Source organism: Syngnathus scovelli, chromosome 10, assembly GCF_024217435.2.
Source record: "Syngnathus scovelli strain Florida chromosome 10, RoL_Ssco_1.2, whole genome shotgun sequence".
NCBI lineage: Eukaryota > Metazoa > Chordata > Actinopteri > Syngnathiformes > Syngnathidae > Syngnathus > Syngnathus scovelli.
The window spans coordinates 3,885,124-3,903,478 of NC_090856.1; the positions used below are offsets into that span (position 1 = coordinate 3,885,124).

Below are 18,355 nucleotides of genomic sequence, written 5' to 3' on the forward strand. Positions count from 1 at the left end.
CACATTAAAATCATTCCATTTTATTTAAAAGGACTCAACATTGTCATTGGATTTCATTGATTACAAAAAGTCCTCTATGCAAAAGAAGACGGAATAACCTTCAGACACGTGTCGATTAGACTTAGTATTAAAACAGCACTACATCTGAACAATTAAAAAAAAAATTACCCAAAATGGCTTTGACATCCTTTTACAAACTGTATCTCTAAAAGTTTCTGGTATTAGCGCTAAAACCACAGAAGAACAATTTCAACACCCCCGAACAACTAGGCACATAAAAACACCATCAAGCCCTCCCGCCCTTTTGAGTCTTGACCTCCCACCTAGTCTGGTTTACAGTACAGTTAATATATGAGCATCATGGACGTGTGCGATGATGTCACGACTTGCTATATAATACACAACTTTTTTTGTTTAGATGTGGTGGAAGAAAGCAACCAAAATGGCAAACGTCAGGAGCCATTAAAGGAATCATGCTAGACATGTCAAGAGGGTAAAGGTCAACCATGTTACAACCGTAGCTTCTTCTACATTTGCTATTATCATTATTACAAGGGGAAAATACATTTATTTCTCTCAAAAGGTAAAATGTTTCCATGAAAAAAAATATATAAAATCTTATTCCCTTAATGGCAAATGGATTTTTTTTTTAATTTTGGCAACGAGTTTTATATTGTTGACCAGTGTTTTTATATAATGAAGTTATTTTTTTCCAGTCATATTTGACATGTTCACTTTTTTTTTTGTCTTTTTGCTATTTTCACAGGGCTGCATTGACTTTCTGGGTAACTTCACGGGTCACTGCAGAAGCGAAAGTGAATCCAAAACATTTCACCAGAAGACCAAAGTGCCCCCTTGTGTAAATCCTCATTTTGTTTTTATAATCATCCTTGTGGCATGTGATTGCAAATAGTAAGGCAGGAAAAGGAAAATGCAACACACACAAAAACAACGTGCATCCAAAAGTGAGGAGTTCAACGGAGTTGTCTTTTAAAGCCCTCCCGGAAGACGCATTTCAAGAATCTGTGACGTCTCCATGAGCAGATAAGAAGGAAGGTGAGTGTCGTTCATCTGTTTGTTTTTCGTATAACAGCCAAGGCGGTCATTCGGATGGCCTATCGTTTTGCACGACCTCGTTACTTTTGCCCAGGATCTTGCACAGCTCTGGAGACATGAAGTAGGGCTTAGCTAAGGAACCGTCATTCCTCTCCAGGTCTTCGCCTGACCAGCGTGGAAAAAGCAGAACAAAAAATCAGCAAGAATTGAGTAGTATTTTTCTAAATCAGTTTTAAATGTGTCACAGAAAATAAAAGACTACTTACAAAAGCACAGGAACAATGTGTCCACGCACATGGAGTAGACGCTAAAAAAGCCATGTGCAACTAAATAGGATAACAAAATCACCGCCTGAAAGACCAAGAGGAAAAAATAATCACACCAAAAACCATTTAGCCCATCTCTTTTTTTTTTTACATTCCTTACCACTAGAGGGACCCAGTAGTAGTTTAAGGTCGGCGCCTGCCCTTTAAGGAAGGGGATTTTACGGGTGAAGAAGAAAAAGGCAAGCGCGCCTGGGGCGGATGAAAACGGAGGAAAATAATATCATTTGGAGGAAAAACAGAAACTCAAGATAATTTAGATAGCGCTGCCGGACTCACCGACAGTTCCCGCAATTAGAAGTTTTCCCAGGAATAACAAGAAGTCCGTTACCTTGTCCAGGACGGCCACCCTAAAAGCATGCGAAAACAATGTTGAATGTACCACACTGCCCCCTGGTGGTTAGTCAGAGTAATGCGTGCCATGATCATTTTCCCTTGGCAGAAGAAAAAAAGCTTACCGAATAACGTTTCTCATCAGGAGGAAGAAAGCATTCTTGGAGGAGGTGCAGAAGTTTTTTCCATGTATTGCTATCTGTTGAAAGGACAGCTAATAAGTCTGCAGGTAGTTGAGCAACCCAAAAAAAAAAAAAAAAGACTCATCACTCACCATGATGTATGCATTTTTGTTGAGGAACTTGATGAAACGTTCCAGGCACCAGAAACAATATTTGAGGCAGGACATCATGAAGCGAGCACACCTAGTCTGGCCATCTGAGAAGAACACAAGCCACACGTCAACAAAGTCGTCAACAAAGTTGGAATCTGGAACGGTTGGAAAGTTTACGCTTGAGTTTTTTATCCAGGTATTCCAGAATGATGCGGACCATTTGCACCAGAGAGAGGATGAGTGCACCAAAGGCCAGTGAGCCGATGTGGTATCTGCAGTTCCACATAATAAAACACGTGATTTGCAAATAGTGAACACGCAACATGTATCTGTTGATCCACCTACTGTAAGGTTCGATTAAAAGACGCAGCGAGCGGCCAGGCTGGGATGTCTCTGGGCTTCGTCATGGCCCAGTAGTAGGTAGCAAAGGCTCCAGCTAGAGTGCACTGGCTGAGCGCCATGACAAAGTTAACTAGCCACAGGAAGGTGAACAAGTTGAAAACTTGGAAGAGCATGATGTAGCTGTGGTAGAAGCCCTCGCCGCCGTAGGAGTCGAAAAAACATTGCGAGTTGCTACAATTCTCAGGAAGGTTGATCTGACTGAAATTCTGAGAGATTCAATCACAGGTGTGTTATTTCAAATGTCCAGATACATTCCAAGAAAGAAATTGTAAGGATAACCTTTGGATCGCATGTAGTGTTGTCACCTAAGCGGCAGTGGCTATTTTTAGGTTTAATTTTGTAGACGGCAACTCCGGACGTTGATAAACACCTAAAGTCAACCCAAGTTAAGGCACAAACACACAAAAATGTAGCTATATAAAGTCATAAATTTAAGGGGGTTAATACTTTTGCAAGTTGTCATATACAGGTTCGACCATTTCTATCCCACCAAACAATGGCGTCTCAAGGATACATTGCCACCACCACTCCATAACCGATGCAGAGGCATAACAGCCAGAAAGTGAAGATGGGATAGAAGAGAGTAGTCATGATGTGTGCGACGGCACTAAAAAAAAAAAAATGGCACCAGTTAAGTGTGAAAGCAGTCAAAAAATCGTTGCAACTTACTTGCTCGCTTCCTTCAGCAGCGCGATGGAGATGAGCAGTCGCTCCCTCAGGAAAATCAGGATAAGTAGAACGACGCCCTCGATCACAGATAGCACAATCACTTTAAAACAAAACCACATGTGGATTTAGTTTTCTTTTTTTCTTCCCCCCACAGGTCGGAGAGAACCCACTGGCTCATTAAAGCGTACTGAAAATGAACCACGTCTGACTGAGCTCCAGATAGACTTGAAAGTCTGCTTGGAAGCCGATCTGGGAGATGGTGATGTCGGCGCCTTCCTTCCCGAGAAGATTCGTGTACTGCCAATAGCAGTGGCCGATACCTGCGATACACACAAAGCTGGAGAATCAAATTCGAAAGGCGACGGACGAAGTGGCGCGAAACTCACCATAACCGATGGCGCCGACGATGGCACCAACTATGAGCCACAGCAGCACGCCGGCGATGAAGCGCAAGAGGAGGAGGAAGATCAAGCTGATCACCATCGAGATTGCCATGCCACTGCAAAGACATTCGCTGGTCACATCATTAGGTACACCTAAACCCCGCCCCTTTCTAACTATTTTACAGGTTTAAATGATGTGGTTCTTTCTGTTTGATCAACTCACGTCAGGATCCATTCCCAGGAAGCGGCTAAATCCTCAAAGACCTTCGCGCTAATATCTTTAGCACGCATGGCAATGCTGAGAGAAGACGGAACAACATGGTCATCGAAGATGGTAAGATGTGCGAGCGAGCGGCTCTTACCTGCTAGCGTTTTTCAAGTCGGCGGCGCTAATCTTTTTATCGCCGGCTTCCAATGACTCCGATTGGTTTGTGACAATAGGGAAGCACCGATTAAGAACTGAGGAAGGGGGGAAAGGGGGTACGGTGAAGAAATCAAAATATGGCGTGCTGGTGCTTTGACTTACAGGCTGAGCTCGGCAAGAGCACGGATGGGCAGTCTTCATTGGCTAAGAGCCGAGGAACCGGCTGAAAGAAGACAAACAGGCCGAGTGATTTCAGAGGAGAAGCTTATGAATATTTCTAGAACGAGTCAACTCGTGTGGTTGCTCAAAAAAGAACTCTCGTACCGTGCTCTTCGTTACTCCCGGTTTGCAGAATTTCTTATAATAATTCCATTCGTCGTCTTTTTTCACGGCAGTCAGAAGTAACATAAATTGATGAGGGCATTCGGAGACACAGAGCTGGAGGAGGCAACATATTGTGTTAATGAGAAAGGTCCGTCAATCTCGGATCAGCCAGCGTTGCAGATGGTCTCACCTGGGTGGTGGGGCACTGAAGGTCAAGGCTCAGACAACTGAGAATGTCAATGTAGAACAATTTGGTTTTGTTTCTGCCGGGGTGAGGAAAAGAGAGAGGTCAGAACATTTTCGGAGTGATTCGATAAACTAAGGGAGAGATGAAGACTCACTTATTGCTCCCCTCGCCGCAGAGCGTCCCGTAGCTGTCGGTTGGAAAGGTGACTTTCTTGAGATCGCCGTTGACCCAGGCTGAAAACACAAAATTGGGATATTAGTTTTTAAAAGCTAAGCCAGCATTTGTGTGATTCCAAACTATCGTGTGATGTCATCAGCAGCAGCGTGACACACTCACCCACAAGGCCCAGGATGATGTAAGCAAAGATGACGATGACTAAAATTAAACAGAAGACCACATCAGTGAGCTCTCTGCAAAGATACAAAAAAAAAAAGATCAAAATGAGAAGAAAATACTTCATTCATTCATCCATGTGGGTTCTGGAAACAAAGACAGCAGTGAAAGTGGGACAAGACCAGACAAGAAGAGAAAAAAACTGTAATTAGCGTTTTCTTTCAAACGTTTGAAGAAAAAAAAAAATTGAAGAGGAAGCGGTGCTTAGATTGCCATGGCAACCGCTGCGGATGGCAACCTCCCTCCTTCAACGCTCGTACAGTGTACGCTAACGACCACTTGGCATCATGGACGATCAAGATGGCCGCCGGCGAGCTGACCTTGCTCCTCCGCAGTAACGAGAGAGTTACGCGTCGTTATCGAGACATAGCGCAAACGCAGCAGCGTGCGGCGGCCAATACAAAGTCACCTCAGAAGCATGCTGACAAAGTGAGAGTGAAAACAAGTTGGCTTTGTTCTTTTATCGCGGGAAGGCAGGCCGCAGTCGTTATCACTTGGAGTGGGCGGGGCTTCAAAGGTGACATATTCCGTATCGCCTTTTTTTTTTTTTGCTTTCAATTGTGTTTTGTTAAAAGCCCAGGTGGGAGTCTACGTCAAAACAAGAGCAAACGTGTGCAGTACAGTATGTTCTCTGAAGGTTCTCATTAGGAGAAAGCCTCTCAGCCAACAAAACATCAAAAGTACACGTGGTGCGAGATGTTCTGCAGACGAGGGACAAAAGAAAGCCAAACGACTCCTAGAGAAGCCTGCAGGCATTGAATCCAACCAAGAAAAAAATCTGAACAGGACTAAATCATAAAAAATAAACTGGGGAGACCATTGGGAGGTTTGCTTCAGTAGAAAAATATCTTCGTTGTGCCACTGGAATCCCGCAAGAGCCAAATTATTAGGAACACTTGCACTAGATAAGATCCAGAAGAAGAAGAATATCAAAAATGGTTGCCTTGACAAAGAGAATGCTAAAAAAAGGCACATGTATTGATCTTTTAGATTTTCTCATCCATTACATAAATGGGGATGAAGAAAAGCACATTTGAATGGACCTTAAATTGTGACTAGTATATTTTAAAAAAAAAATTTAAAAAAAGACAATATTTATGTGGTTTTTTTTATAAGTTATATAGCAATCTATGATATGATGGATTAGGACAACATGTAGAATAAATTCAACAATTCTGGACACATTTTTAAAAGGATTTTCTATGCTACTGATGCTATTGGTTAGCATTAGTTAATTTGTTAGCATTGCGCTAAACCTACAGACTATATGGTTTTGTGTGTGTGTTTTCTGTGTGTGTCTACTTCCGAACATGTGCCATCAGCTGAACTCCCAGCACCAGTTTGACTTATGCTCATTGATTTGTGTGGTGAAGCGGAGAGCGCCGCCGGCACTGCACCTCGCTCTGTATTAACCCACCATGACAAATGATCAATTTGTCCCCTACCGGGCAGAGAGCTTACACAATAGTTGGAATCAAGACACACAGTTTTTGGTAGAACTAGTCAATGCTGCCATCTTGGTTTTAGATTTTATCCCGAAAACGATGATTGTGAGAATAATCAATACCTGTCATGAATTGGCCCTCGGAACTTTGGGTCGAAAGTGCATGGCTCACCTATAAAATAAAACATGAGTAGAGTTAACCATATTTTCAAACATATACATTATCAACTGTTTACTACAGTGGTTCGAATAGCTGCTGAGTGTTACCACTTCAGTTTGTGCATGGAATATTTCACTCGCACACACTCTCACACAAAATGATCACACCATTCGCCCACAGTTCCCGTTGGGCTCCATCTCGGATGCAATCACCGCAGCTAAGAGGCACCAGATGGCTCTTTTTTTTTTTTCCCCACTCCTTCCAATATTAACGCTGTTTCAAGATAATCTCCATCCTTTCTCTCCCCACTTTGGTTCCTTTTCCGTATCCGTGCTATCTTTTAAGTTCTTGTCTCGTTGCTAAGACAATACATCCGGATCTGTGCTTTAAATTAACTTAGCAGCGTCCCTCTGGGATCTTTTTAAATATTAGCAATCTTTGGAGGACAGCGCAGTCAGCTATTTTTTTTTTAAGCCTACCGGATCATCTTTGAGATCGGGAGGAGGGAAAAAAAAGACTTGCTGACAGCCTCTTTAAAAAACAGCAGCGGGGATGCGGTTTGGGATTCGGCCCCCGGAGAGGCGTTAGCGTCTGAGATTGTCAGCCGTTGACAGCTAGCCTGCTGCTCTGTGCTTTTGACTAGAAGTGTTGTTGCCGTCGTGTGACCTTGACAACTTCTTTGGGAAGCCTCGCTTTTTGTCCAGCAGTGACAGTGATCGTCAAAGGACAAAGTTTACTGTCAAACCAAATATTTAACATGACAATGACACGTCATGTATTTAAAACAAGCACATAAGCCTTTGCTTAGCTTAATGCTAACAAACAAAAACATTAAGACTTACAAACAAGCCTTTAAGAAATGGACTGATTTGAGCACAAACAAAAAAAAACAGATAATATGACAATACATAAATGCATATATTCTTTATCCTCTCTGATAAGTTGAATTGGCAATTATTGGGATAATTAAATTAAGATAGTCTGAAGCACTGGGGCCAAGACAGTAAAGTAAAAAAAAAAAAAATCAGGATTTACTTTGGGGTGAGTCACATTACGACTTTGATGAAAGTGTAATTTCATCCAGAGTGGTGTTTGACGAGTGTGACAGGACTTCATCTTAAGCGTCTATGTTGGCTGGCTGTGAGAACGCAGGATTTAGGGAATCCACCCATGCGGGAAATTTCTTAATTAACTTCGCGCCAGACTTAACACTTCTCCATTTTTTTTTTTTGAATGGAACAACTATCTAATCACGCCAGCTACCCTGTCCCTGAATGATTACGATATTATCTCCATTTCAATAATTGCACACCGGAGGAACCTTAAATCAAGGATTAACAGGAGAACCACATTGACATTTACATTTAGAAATAAGCATCATAGAGAGTATCCTCAAATAAAAAGGGGATGAATACAGCGTTGATGGTGCCATTACTATTTCTACCACTTGCTCACTCCATGACACCACAAAATGCTCCATTAGCTTGATGCATTGAACACCGCTGTGGTACAATTAACCTCACTAATTGACTTGTCTCGGTAAAACGAAAGGTGAAACAATGCCACTGTATTATACTGTGTGTAAGTCTATTAAGACTTGTATTTACCCTGTGACGAGAATACATCACTATCTGTAATTGGTAAATGCACATGGCCAACTAGGGCTAAATATTATTATCATTATTATTATAGTGGCCTTTTTTTGGAACTTTAAGAAAAATGTCCACCTTAATTCTCAATCCTATAAAGTTAAGACATCAATGACACCATTAAAAACATTTCATTTTCAATATTACTTTCCAATATAAAATAGCTCACGCATCGAATCCTTTGCCATTGTCCTTCTGAGCTAGTGTGAGAAAATCGGACTAACACCATTGAGTTGTCTGATGATCCAATTCGCTGCTTCCTTCAACAATCAACCAGAGAACGAGATGTCACTGTCATCACCTTTACGCGTCAACGACGACGAGGCTTGACGACAAAAAAATATAGTCGTCAATCAGACAATCATCATTGTCTGATGATCCAATTCGCTGCTTCCTTCAACAATCAACCAGAGAACGAGATGTCACTGTCATCACCTTTACGCGTCAACGACGACGAGGCTTGACGACAAAAAAATATGGCAACAAATTCAAAATATACACACAACGTGCGTAAAAGCACGAGTCCGTGTATAAATGTCAATTAATACATCAATATTAATCAATTAAATTATGTGCTTGCAAAGAACCAATAGTGTTCTATCGGAAACACTGACAACCTTTTTTTTTTTATTATTATAATAAAATCTAACTTGTTATAATAGCGTTTGTCTGTTAGCAGCTAACATTCCTTCACTGGACTCCTCCGAGAGCTGTCATGATGTTACCGGACAAAAGAAAGATTCCGAAAGGCAAGCTCACCATAATACACGGATGGAACGACCGTCTTCCGAGCCATGGCACTCTTCAAACGGGACCGATGCTGCGCCGTCGTCGCTTTGGACCCGGGGACCGCATATGATGAGGTGAGTCGAGGTATGCAGGTGGAGGACGGGAGTGGGGGGGTGGACTGACCACCGAGAGTCCAACAAAACACGCGGCCACCTGGCTCCGAGATCGTGGAGGATGCTTGCTTTGGCCACGCAGCTTTGCTTCAGCGGTGTTTACAGCTCCACTTCATGAATTATTCCAAAATGCTCTTAAAGGGTCCGCAGCTGTCTTTTCTTTGTTCGGCACTACTTTCCTCGATGGCCTTTCACGTTGTTTACTTCTGCAGATAGATTTGGATAGAATCGGTTCTAATTGGCATTAAAATAGAAAATGTCGGAATAAAAGAGCAAAAATCTCTTCCTTTGTTTTTTCTCAGCAGAGAAAGTTATGCAAAACACTGTCCCCTGCAGAGATTTACGTGGAAGACCCCCCCTCCCTTTTTTGTGTAAACAAAGGAGTGCATAAATCCGTGTATCATTTCGTTTATATTTGAAATTGACAATCGGAAATAAGTAACTGGGTTAACTCAGTAATATTATTTACAGAGGACCGTAAACAGATCGCACTAAACCAACGTGCACAGAGGCGGTTCTAGGTTAAATAGGACCCAACGCCCCCCCAAGTAATACATGCGCGCTCACGTACACACACGCACGCGCACACAGTGTACAAGGTAATATAATTAGCCATTGTAAAAAAAATGTACATTGATGTGATATAGTATTTTTTACATATTAAATTAATAGTTTTTTTTTAAAACAAATGAACATAGAAATAAATCAAAATATTTACACACTGTCCCTTTAAAGAAGTGTTTGAGTAAAGATACACCGGTCAGCAGAACTTATTCTGAAGGCCGTGGGCACACAAGATTTAGGGAGGACACCAAAAAAGCTACAAGGGCATCCTAGTGATGGCTTTCCTCATTTTTTTCAAGAGTATCCTTTGGAATTTGTGCTGCACAACAAGTGATGCGATTGGGCTTTGATGCTATAAATAGATAGCACAGGCAGATGGACCCGCTCCTCCACCAAGAGCATCAGCGGAATTCACAAGCTTCTTCTCAATATCCATTGTGGTAGATGTCCCACACATTTTGAAAAGCGAGCAAGTAGCGTTTTTAGATCATACATAAGAATTGCATAGCAATCATTTGTTCGATTCAATTTATTTTCATCAATGAGGTCTTAATAGTCGTAGGAACTCAAAGATACTATCTCACTTTTAGCTCTCCTTTATTTTGTGGGAGTGAGTTGAATTGATTATTGTGTCAAACAAACGGAATGAGCTGAGTTGAAGGACTTTCTATTTTAGGAGTCTTGCATAATGACTTTTTTTTTTCCTGCAAAATGTTGCTTGTGCAGACAGTCCTATTGTTTTGTTGGATTGCAAGCTACTGCTAGATTAATTATCATTCATTTAAAAATATAGACCTATTATTCGGATTTTTTTTTTTCACACGAAATAAACCCATGACTAAAAAAAAAAAAGTATTTAGTGTGCTCTACGTTTGCGACACTCGAGACTCGGAGGTGTTTAGGATCATGCGGTGGAGAAGAGAGACTGCGCAAGCTTGCATGAGGAAAGGGAAGAGGGCGGGGTGGAGTAGGCGCGTCACCGGAGCGTTGTTTCTCTTGAGGTCCCGCGTTCAAGTCCCACTGTGTGACGAGCAGTACCGACGCTACGTACCAGCTTTGCCCGAGAAAGGATGAGGGCTCCAAACGAGGGGAGAGGAAAATGAGGATACGCTTGGTAATTATAAATTAGACCTGTAGGGGGGGAAATATGTGTATTTTTGCTCTGCTCTGAAGTTAGCTTGATCTTATTGGTAAGGATTTTATATTATACTGCTCGTAATATAGATTATGAAGCAGCATGGGGTCCATCAATGCAATGCAGTCTTACTGGTCAGGATTTTTTTTTATATACATTTTTAATTCCTTTGCGTTTCACTGACCTCCATCCGAGTCTTGGTTGTGTAGCAATGACGTGTTTGTCTGGTCTCTCTGTTGCAGTGGAAAGGAGTTGGTAGCATTATTGTTGTTACCATGGTTACCAGTTTGATGGTGGCGTACAACAGGAGATCTAGTGGTGACAGATCATCCTCACCACAATCATTAGCATCCTCCTCCCAACACAAAGAAGGTGCTATGTCTGCCATGAGAAAGAGACCAAGGATGGTATCAACGCTAGGTGGCTACACAGGTGTTATGGACCGCAAGGTAAATAATATGTCAAATTAAGTGAGTTTTTTCATTTGGACATTTTGCTTCCCTCGCAGCACTTCCTGCTGTAGTTTGTGAGCAGCGGAAATTTTGCCACGGCACATCCGGTTGCGCTATCTGTGTTTCTTCAGGGGGTATCTGAGGTCACCTGCTCCCCGCGTGGAGAAAAGTCATCGCATTTTGCCAGCATTACACTGCAAAGCTGCTTTTGACCTTCATGAGGAGCAGCCGAAAGAAGATTTTTGTAATTTTATTTGGGTGTTTTAGAGAGAGGAGATAAAAAAATTGTGGATGCACAAATGTGTCCATTTGACAACTGGGGATTTATGTTGGTCCCATTTTATTTTAATCACACCCAAAGGCTTTGCTGGACTGGCCATCTGCCAAGCGGCGGAGATACCTTGGTGGGCTGGCATCTTTTGGGGCTTCTATTTACTTGTTCTCCATTACTTTATGAAACTAGCCCATAATTTAGAAGTCAAAATCCCAAGGTTGTCTAGCCATGATCATAAAAACCTGGCATTTAAAAGGGGTGTGTAGACTTTTTATAACCACCGTATTCCGTTTGTCTCCTAGACTCTCAAGATGCATTGTGGGACGTGCGCCCTCATCACCAGCTCAGGTCACCTCACCGGCGGAGAGAGGGGCCCTGAAATCGACCGTGCCGACTGCGTCATCCGTATGAACGACGCCCCCAGCGTGGGCTACGAGCGGGACGTGAGCCGGCGTACCACTCTCCGTGTGGTGGCGCATTCCAGCCTGCAGCGGGTGCTACGCAAGCAACGGGAGCTGCTCAACGCCACCCAAGGCACGGTGTTCGTCTTCTGGGGACCGAGCAACTGCATGAAACGCGACGGCAGAGGCCACGTGTTCAACCATCTGAAGATATTGAACCAGCAGCTACCCAGTCTCAAACTTTATATCATTTCTCGACTTCAAATGATGGCATTTGATGAACTTTTCAAAAATGAAACCGGCATTGACAGGTAAATGTGAGATGAATAAAATAGTTGCTAATTGATTTGATATAAATATCAACATTTATATTCAGGAAAAGTTCCAACACCTGGCTGAGTACTGGTTGGTTCACGATGGCCATGGCCTTGGAGCTATGTGACAGGATCAACGTTTATGGCATGGTGCCACCTGACCACTGCAGGTATCTTCTCATTTTCAGTAGATACTTTGTTGTGTTTCCAAAATACCTCATCACCCAAAAATTGTTCCAACCAAACTGATCTCCTCCCCTGTCTTGAAGATCCCCCTCCAGTCCATCAGTGCCATATCACTACTACGAGCCGTCCGGCCCCGCCGAGTGCACCATGTACCTGTCTCATGAGAGAAGCCGACGAGGGAGTCACCACCGCTTCATCACAGAGAAGATGGTCTTTGCCAACTGGGCTCAGAGCCTCGACATCCATTTCTACCAGCCGGACTGGAAGCCAGTAAAAGTCTCCAGTGCCATTCAGACTGGATCTTGAGATGCTTGCGAGATTCCCACTTGGACCAAACTTTGTTTTGATCATTAAATATTACAATACACAGGACTGTCCTGTATTGGTGGGGGGAGGGGGGGAGGGGTTTTGACTGCTGCTTGTTCTCGTGTGTTACAAGAACGCCTTATGAATTTCACCACATGAGCAAACTTGCGTGCAGAATCTGAATGATCTCAGGTGCTCTGGACCAAGACGGTGCTGGGATGTTATGCTAAGGTGCCCCGTGTGTCCTGCATACAGATGGCACCACCCCTTCAGGTGTAACTAGAAAGTTCCACCAGTCGTTAATGTGACCTCTAACCTGTAAAACTAATTTTTTTTCTGACATCTGGCCAGGTAGCATCTTGTTGCCACAATCCGCAGAGATAGAAAATAAAAATCATTTTAAACCTACATGTCAACAAATCAAATCGCCATAAATTATTTTATTTGTTCAGCTATGAGAGAACCAAGTCATTAAAATAACAAGGTCATACTGACACCTGCTGGCAAGAATGATCATAACAGCTAGAAATATTGAATTTCCTTTTTGTAAAGTCGCCATTCATTTTCTAACTACGCGTTAAATAATAAATTAATTACAAACAAAGCACTACTGTTTTCTTACTTCCGGAAATCTGGTCGATTTTAGAGTATTCCAGAAAGAACACAATAATAGGAAAATTACTTTGCAAATGGCTACAGAAAAAATATGTGAATTTGTAAATTGTGAACCACTGATTAATTTTAAAAAACTGAAAAGGAGTCACAAGGAACAAGGTGTTTTTTTCCTACTTGTAGCACCTTAATAATGACTGTCTGGGCACCATTTAGGCCCACTTGATGGTGAGAAAATGATGACGACGAGTACGAAGAGTACGTTTGATACTTGTGACTTTTGCTGTTGGTGTTCTTTTTGTGATTAGGTGCAGAAAAGTAGCGTGAAGCCAACATTACGCCTTATTTTCTTTGACTACTCCGTTCGAACATGTGACTCACGCTTCCGTCTGTGGCAGCACACTTGGAACGCGTTATGTCAAACCCGGAAAAGGATTTGACAGAAAAATATGTACAAACTAAAATATGAAATGCATTTTTTCAATTAAATTTGTTAAAGAATTTTATTGCTGTTGCTTGTGGTGGTGGTGTTGCGCAACACATTTGTTAATAGTCGTGAATGAACGCAACATTTCGTTGCATCTGTATGAAGTCTTAATTGGAACTAGGCCAAGAAGCTCATTTTGAGTTGCTTGGCAGGTTTGTGTGATTCAGTGCTCTTTATCAGTGGAGAGCCAATCTCACATCCAAAAGAGCAACACACACACATCCGCAAACGTGTGTGAGCTGGAGTGTGTCATGCTTCATCATATTACTCGGAGGAGCCGAGGCCGTTGGATGACACGTATGTTTGACAGACAGCACTGAAGCTTTTTTTTTTTTTTTTTTTTTTTTTTTTTATGCAGCAGGAGTTGGGAGTCAGGAGCCAAGGAAACAGCACATCACCACCTCAACATCGATTGGAGCAAAGTTGATTAGACAGCACAAAGGCAGGAGAAGCTTCATGACGTGAGGTAACAAGGTTCAGGTAATAAATCTTTTTGAATGTTTTTTTTTTGTTGTTCTAGAAAATGCATTTGCGTGTTTCAACATTCGGGAGTTTGTCCTAGCTTACTTTTAATCCTGAGGTTGAATCTGACCCTCTGCACACCTCATGATTCATTTTGTCTTTCTGTGAGAGTCATCTGTTTATTTTGTGTTGAGGGATGCTTTGGATCCTGAGCGGTTCCTTTCCCCGTCCAAATGTCTTTCTTGACTACTGTTGTGAAAGTTTCAATTAACATTTGTCTTGTGTGATTTTCCCCGATGGTCCTGTCTCAATTGCGTTCTTGTTTTGAATGAACGTGATGACACCTGCTGGTTTTCCCCTTTTTTTTTTTAGTCAAACAATGTCCTCCTTAAAATGTTCTGTACAGTCAAAGAGTTGCCAAATGCCAACTCGGTTATCTGTCATTTGTTTTGAAATATCAAAAGAACACGCCTGGACAATTAACCTTTTGTATGTTCAAAAGGTCCAAGTACTTTTGAGCCCCTGAAAAATGTAGTTACTCAAATGGTGCAATTACGAAATAATAATTGCGACCATTAGTGAAAGTGATTAAACGAAAGGTACATAGTTCACGTTTGATTTGAAATCCATTATGGTGGCGTGCTGCTCCATTTCATGTTATTTCACATTTCTGTCCAGTCTTGATAGTTTTGGGACGTTACTGATGTTTTCTAGATTCCAAGCCTACAATGTCGGCCGATGAGAACGCTGATCTGAGTTGGAAAGAGGCCCCGCCCACAAACATCACCAGCATTGCCGAGAGTCGTTCGGTGACCACTTCAGTCATCTCCATGAGCGTCGGCATTCTGTCCAACAGCCTTGCCCTCTTCATCTTGCTCAAATCTCCCAAACGCTTGCCGCAGAAGAGCAGGGCGCCCTTCTCGGTCTTCGCCACCTCCCTGGTGGCCACCGACCTGCTGGGCCACCTGGTCAACGGCTCGGTGGTGATTTACGTCTACAGCTTGCGCAAGCAATGGGAGACCTTTGACCCCCACGGCAGAGTGTGCAACCTCTTCGGCGCCACCTTGGTCTTCTTCGGACTGAGCCCGCTGTTCCTGGGGAGCGCCATGGCCATCGAGCGCTGCATCGGGATCACCAAGCCCTTTTACCACTCCACCGGATTGGCCTTCCGCCACATGAACAAGCTGCTGTCCGTCATCTGGCTCCTGGCCGCTCTGGTGGCTGCCCTCCCTGTGGCGCTGAGGAGGTCCTACAGGGTGCAGAGCTCCAGGAGCTGGTGCTTTTACAATTTGGACGAGCCCAGCGACTGGTTGGATGTGTTCCTGCCTTTGCTCTTTTCCCTGCTAGGCTTGCTGGCTCTGCTCTTCTCTATCGTTTGCAACACGGTGACCAGCTGCTCCCTGCTGTTGTCCACCATGCACCGTAAGCATCACAGCAGAGGAACGTCTTACCACGTTGAAATGATCTGCCAGCTCATGGCCATCATGCTGGTTTCCTGTGTATGCTGGGGACCTTTACTGGTAAGCAAAATGACCCTGAGAAATTATTTTCTTGAGGCACAAATTTTAAGACCATTAAATACAATATTGGAGAAATGTAACCAGACTGAATGTATAATATTTTCATAAAGTATACATATTGATATTTGCCCACTATTATTGCATATAAAATTTATCCCATAGTATTGACTGATTTCTCGTTCGTTTTATGTGTGACTTTGTGCAGACCCGCATCATCTTCCTTACCTCCAAAGACGATTATGACCCAGCATCCGACAAACTGCTTTTTGTGCTGCGCATAGCCACATGGAACCAGATCCTTGACCCCTGGGTCTACATCCTCCTGAGGAAGGCCGTGCTGAAGAAATTCTTTCTTATGTTACAACGCTGCTGCAGGTCCAAGTCCCAGGAGCCGGTGTGCTGGCGGCACAGCTTTCTGCAAAGCTCCAGCCACTCCAAGTTGGACCCACCGGCGAGCCTCTTCGACGGCTTGTTCGTACAAAACACGAACATCAGTCTGACTGAGGACTCCAAGACCGAAGTGTTTCACATGGTGCTATCCGTGTGGAAGAAAAGCTGAAAGAAAGTGGGGAGATAGTGATGGAAAACATTATGTGATGTAGATCAAGTAACCTGTGTTAACTCTTGTATAATATATGATGTCCAATATGTGTAATTTCATGGCTTCACTATTAAATGTTCATGTTTGATAGCACATCACTTATTATGTAAAGTCCTCTTTTGTCTTAAGGCAGCTATTGTTGTCACTATCAAGTCCTTTGTAAAATGTGAAAAGTGTTTCTATACAGTGGATGGGAGTCAATAAAAATATTAAAATGTGTGGAATCGAGGTGTAATTGAGAGATCCGTAAAAATGTTGACAAAATAATAATTTTACATGATATTCCGTGAGGGCCTTTGTTGATGAAATACCGCAATCATCCACACGGTGGCAGCACCGTTGACAAACGTCGATAACTTTGGCACAAAGAAGAAGATAAATCCACATCCATTTGTGACTAATAAACCCGTTTCTTATTACCTAAGTCTTTTTAAATAAAAGAAAAACCCGCATGCCTCCGTGGAAACGCGTACAGGTTACAGTATTAAACGTTACAATGTTTGAATATGTGCCGTGTCGCGTACGAGACGCTTTTGCGTATGTTTTGTTTTGTTGTCGTCGCGCTACACTGAGATGGAGCTAATAATAGCTCGTTTCAAGTCGTGCGTGCTATTACTTTACAATTTAACAATTGGACCTTCATTTTCAGAATGCGTCCATTTGTCGTTTGGCTTCAGCTATAATTTGTCTTGCTACAGGTAACAAGATGAATCAGGAAAAATTGGCCAAACTTCAGGCCCAAGTGCGGATAGGAGGAAAGGCAAGTGCGAACTCGGAAGTGTCTTAGACCAACCTTCTGTTATCTACTCTAAAATTACTCGACGTCTCTATTACAGATGAATAACTACCTCAAATATTTTTGTATGGTTTCAGGGTTCAGCACGCAGGAAGAAGAAGGTGGTACACAGAACTGCTACAGCAGATGACAAGAAGCTTCAGAGTTCACTAAAGAAGTTGGCTGTCAACAATATTGCCGGGATTGAAGAGGTAAATACTTCCGACTGCATCATCGTATTTCCCGAAATATAAATAACAGGTAGTGACTGTCGTTGATCTTCTTTCAGGTCAACATGATCAAGGACGACGGGACGGTGATCCACTTCAATAACCCCAAAGTGCAAGCCTCGCTGTCGGCCAACACGTTCGCCGTCACGGGACACGCCGAGAGCAAGCAGCTGACCGAGATGTTACCGGGGATCCTCAGCCAGCTGGGGGCCGACAGTTTGAGCAGCCTGCGGAAGTTGGCTGAGCAGTTCCCGCGCCAAGGTGGTTGTGAAGGAATTTAGTATTGTCAAATTGATCTGAACATGTTTTTTTTTTTTTTTTTGTGGCAGCTTATCAAAATGGCTACTGTATGTTAATCTGTTTTATTCTTTTTTTTTTCAGCACTTGACAGCAAATCTCCAAAAGTAGAAGACATCGAGGAAGAGGATGATGATGTTCCAGGTAGTTTTTTGTGGTTGTTGTATCCATTGCATAAAAGACCTGGTTTTGATATTTCATCCAATTTTAAATCAGAAGTGACACATGATTAAGGGGGGAAAAATGTTTATACTTGTGTTGTCTTGTTGCCGTGAAGATTTGGTGGAGAACTTTGACGAAGCGTCCAAGAATGAAGCCAACTGACGACTGCGCCAAAACCAGAAAAACTCTTCAACGTTTTCATTTCTACTTATCCAGAATGGGCACACACACACACACACACACACACACACACACAAATGAGAGACTTTTCTTTTTCCAGATGACCAAGCAGGCTGACATCATTTGAGCTTCATTTGTCGCCACATTGTCAGTCATTTTAAATGTTTAAAGTTGTTTGTTTTTGAAACAGTATAAAGATGATTAACATTTTTTTAGAGGCCGTTGTCATCATCACTGCCAATTGAGGTATCCAAGAATTCCAACCAGCAGAGCCACATTAGGTACACCCATACAATCTAATGATAATGAACAACGAATAAACAATCTGTTTCAGTATTTATTTCTATTTTGAAGTGGTCTAGTGCTCTTGCTAATTTAGCACAAAAAAAAAAGGATCTGCCAGCACAATACAGACACCCAACCACAAATATCTGGTTTATGTGAGTGCACAACATGTGACGTCAGCACAGCTCCATTCGCCTCGAGAGTTTCCTCCTTTTGAAGAGCTGCGGAGAAACACAAGGGGGGCAGGGA

At 42.7% G+C, this 18,355-nt stretch overlaps 4 protein-coding genes across 9 annotated transcripts; 3 read left to right on the plus strand and 1 right to left on the minus strand.

Annotated features, from left to right (window-relative positions):
- Positions 1-4: 4 nt before the first annotated feature.
- Positions 5-8,853, minus strand: LOC125973265 (choline transporter-like protein 5). 3 transcript variants are annotated; one of them, XM_049727217.1, is made up of 22 exons: positions 8,721-8,853; positions 6,276-6,324; positions 4,652-4,725; positions 4,470-4,548; positions 4,319-4,391; positions 4,129-4,242; positions 3,967-4,027; positions 3,803-3,899; positions 3,664-3,738; positions 3,444-3,556; positions 3,246-3,377; positions 3,058-3,157; positions 2,903-2,995; positions 2,668-2,758; positions 2,332-2,594; positions 2,164-2,258; positions 1,987-2,090; positions 1,838-1,911; positions 1,659-1,729; positions 1,483-1,571; positions 1,323-1,407; positions 5-1,221 (listed from the first exon to the last, which is right to left on the minus strand). In XM_049727217.1, the coding sequence occupies exons 1-22, from the start codon at positions 8,755-8,757 to the stop codon at positions 1,103-1,105; spliced, it is 2,088 nt and encodes a 695-aa protein (XP_049583174.1). In that variant the 5' UTR covers positions 8,758-8,853; the 3' UTR covers positions 5-1,102. The 3 variants fall into 3 exon arrangements, 2 of the variants coding, with proteins under 2 accessions (XP_049583174.1, XP_049583185.1); XM_049727228.2 differs by lacking the exon at positions 8,721-8,853 and adding an exon at positions 8,131-8,242; XR_007483110.1 differs by lacking the exons at positions 5-1,221; positions 1,323-1,407 and having other exon boundaries at positions 1,493-1,571; positions 1,838-1,907.
- On the plus strand, positions 8,675-12,556 carry LOC125973292 (alpha-N-acetylgalactosaminide alpha-2,6-sialyltransferase 5). Of its 3 annotated transcripts, none has more exons than XM_049727299.1 (5): positions 8,675-8,824; positions 10,805-11,011; positions 11,591-12,000; positions 12,066-12,173; positions 12,273-12,556. In XM_049727299.1, the coding sequence occupies exons 1-5, from the start codon at positions 8,756-8,758 to the stop codon at positions 12,493-12,495; spliced, it is 1,017 nt and encodes a 338-aa protein (XP_049583256.1). In that variant the 5' UTR covers positions 8,675-8,755; the 3' UTR covers positions 12,496-12,556. The 3 variants fall into 3 exon arrangements, with proteins under 3 accessions (XP_049583256.1, XP_049583271.1, XP_049583264.1); XM_049727314.1 differs by lacking the exon at positions 8,675-8,824 and adding an exon at positions 10,374-10,541; XM_049727307.1 differs by lacking the exon at positions 8,675-8,824 and adding an exon at positions 10,559-10,696.
- A 1,222-nt stretch (positions 12,557-13,778) lies between these two features.
- Positions 13,779-16,396, plus strand: ptgfr (prostaglandin F receptor (FP)). Its single transcript, XM_049727248.2, has 3 exons — positions 13,779-14,074; positions 14,771-15,576; positions 15,782-16,396. Exons 2-3 carry the CDS (start codon positions 14,785-14,787, stop codon positions 16,133-16,135), a joined length of 1,146 nt encoding a protein of 381 aa, XP_049583205.1. The 5' UTR covers positions 13,779-14,074; positions 14,771-14,784; the 3' UTR covers positions 16,136-16,396.
- A 101-nt stretch (positions 16,397-16,497) lies between these two features.
- On the plus strand, positions 16,498-18,157 carry btf3l4 (basic transcription factor 3-like 4). 2 transcript variants are annotated; one of them, XM_049727496.2, is made up of 6 exons: positions 16,498-16,652; positions 16,876-16,937; positions 17,051-17,164; positions 17,242-17,443; positions 17,564-17,623; positions 17,757-18,157. In XM_049727496.2, exons 2-6 carry the CDS (start codon positions 16,884-16,886, stop codon positions 17,801-17,803), a joined length of 477 nt encoding a protein of 158 aa, XP_049583453.1. In that variant the 5' UTR covers positions 16,498-16,652; positions 16,876-16,883; the 3' UTR covers positions 17,804-18,157. The 2 variants fall into 2 exon arrangements, with proteins under 2 accessions (XP_049583453.1, XP_049583462.1); XM_049727505.2 differs by lacking the exon at positions 16,498-16,652 and having other exon boundaries at positions 16,661-16,937; positions 17,757-18,036.
- The last annotated feature ends 198 nt before the right edge of the window (positions 18,158-18,355 follow it).

Bases quoted from the DNA above. Each gene is read 5' to 3' on its own strand.
- LOC125973292 (XM_049727299.1), top strand. From the start codon at position 8,756: ATGGCACTCTTCAAACGGGACCGATGCTGCGCCGTCGTCGCTTTGGAC. The intron at 8,825-10,804 runs GTGAGTCGAGGT...TCTCTGTTGCAG, and splicing joins CGGGGACCGCATATGATGAG to TGGAAAGGAGTTGGTAGCAT. The intron at 11,012-11,590 runs GTAAATAATATG...TTTGTCTCCTAG, and splicing joins CAGGTGTTATGGACCGCAAG to ACTCTCAAGATGCATTGTGG.
- LOC125973265 (XM_049727217.1), bottom strand. From the start codon at position 8,757: ATGGCTCGGAAGACGGTCGTTCCATCCGTGTATTATG. The intron at 3,378-3,443 runs GTGAGTTTCGCG...TGTGTATCGCAG, and splicing joins CGTCGGCGCCATCGGTTATG to GTATCGGCCACTGCTATTGG. The intron at 1,912-1,986 runs GTGAGTGATGAG...TCCTTTCAACAG, and splicing joins ACAAAAATGCATACATCATG to ATAGCAATACATGGAAAAAA.
- ptgfr (XM_049727248.2), top strand. From the start codon at position 14,785: ATGTCGGCCGATGAGAACGCTGATCTGAGTTGGAAAGAGGCCCCGCCC. The intron at 15,577-15,781 runs GTAAGCAAAATG...GACTTTGTGCAG, and splicing joins TATGCTGGGGACCTTTACTG to ACCCGCATCATCTTCCTTAC.
- btf3l4 (XM_049727496.2), top strand. From the start codon at position 16,884: ATGAATCAGGAAAAATTGGCCAAACTTCAGGCCCAAGTGCGGATAGGA. The intron at 17,165-17,241 runs GTAAATACTTCC...ATCTTCTTTCAG, and splicing joins ATATTGCCGGGATTGAAGAG to GTCAACATGATCAAGGACGA. The intron at 17,444-17,563 runs GTGGTTGTGAAG...TTTTTTTTTCAG, and splicing joins TGAGCAGTTCCCGCGCCAAG to CACTTGACAGCAAATCTCCA.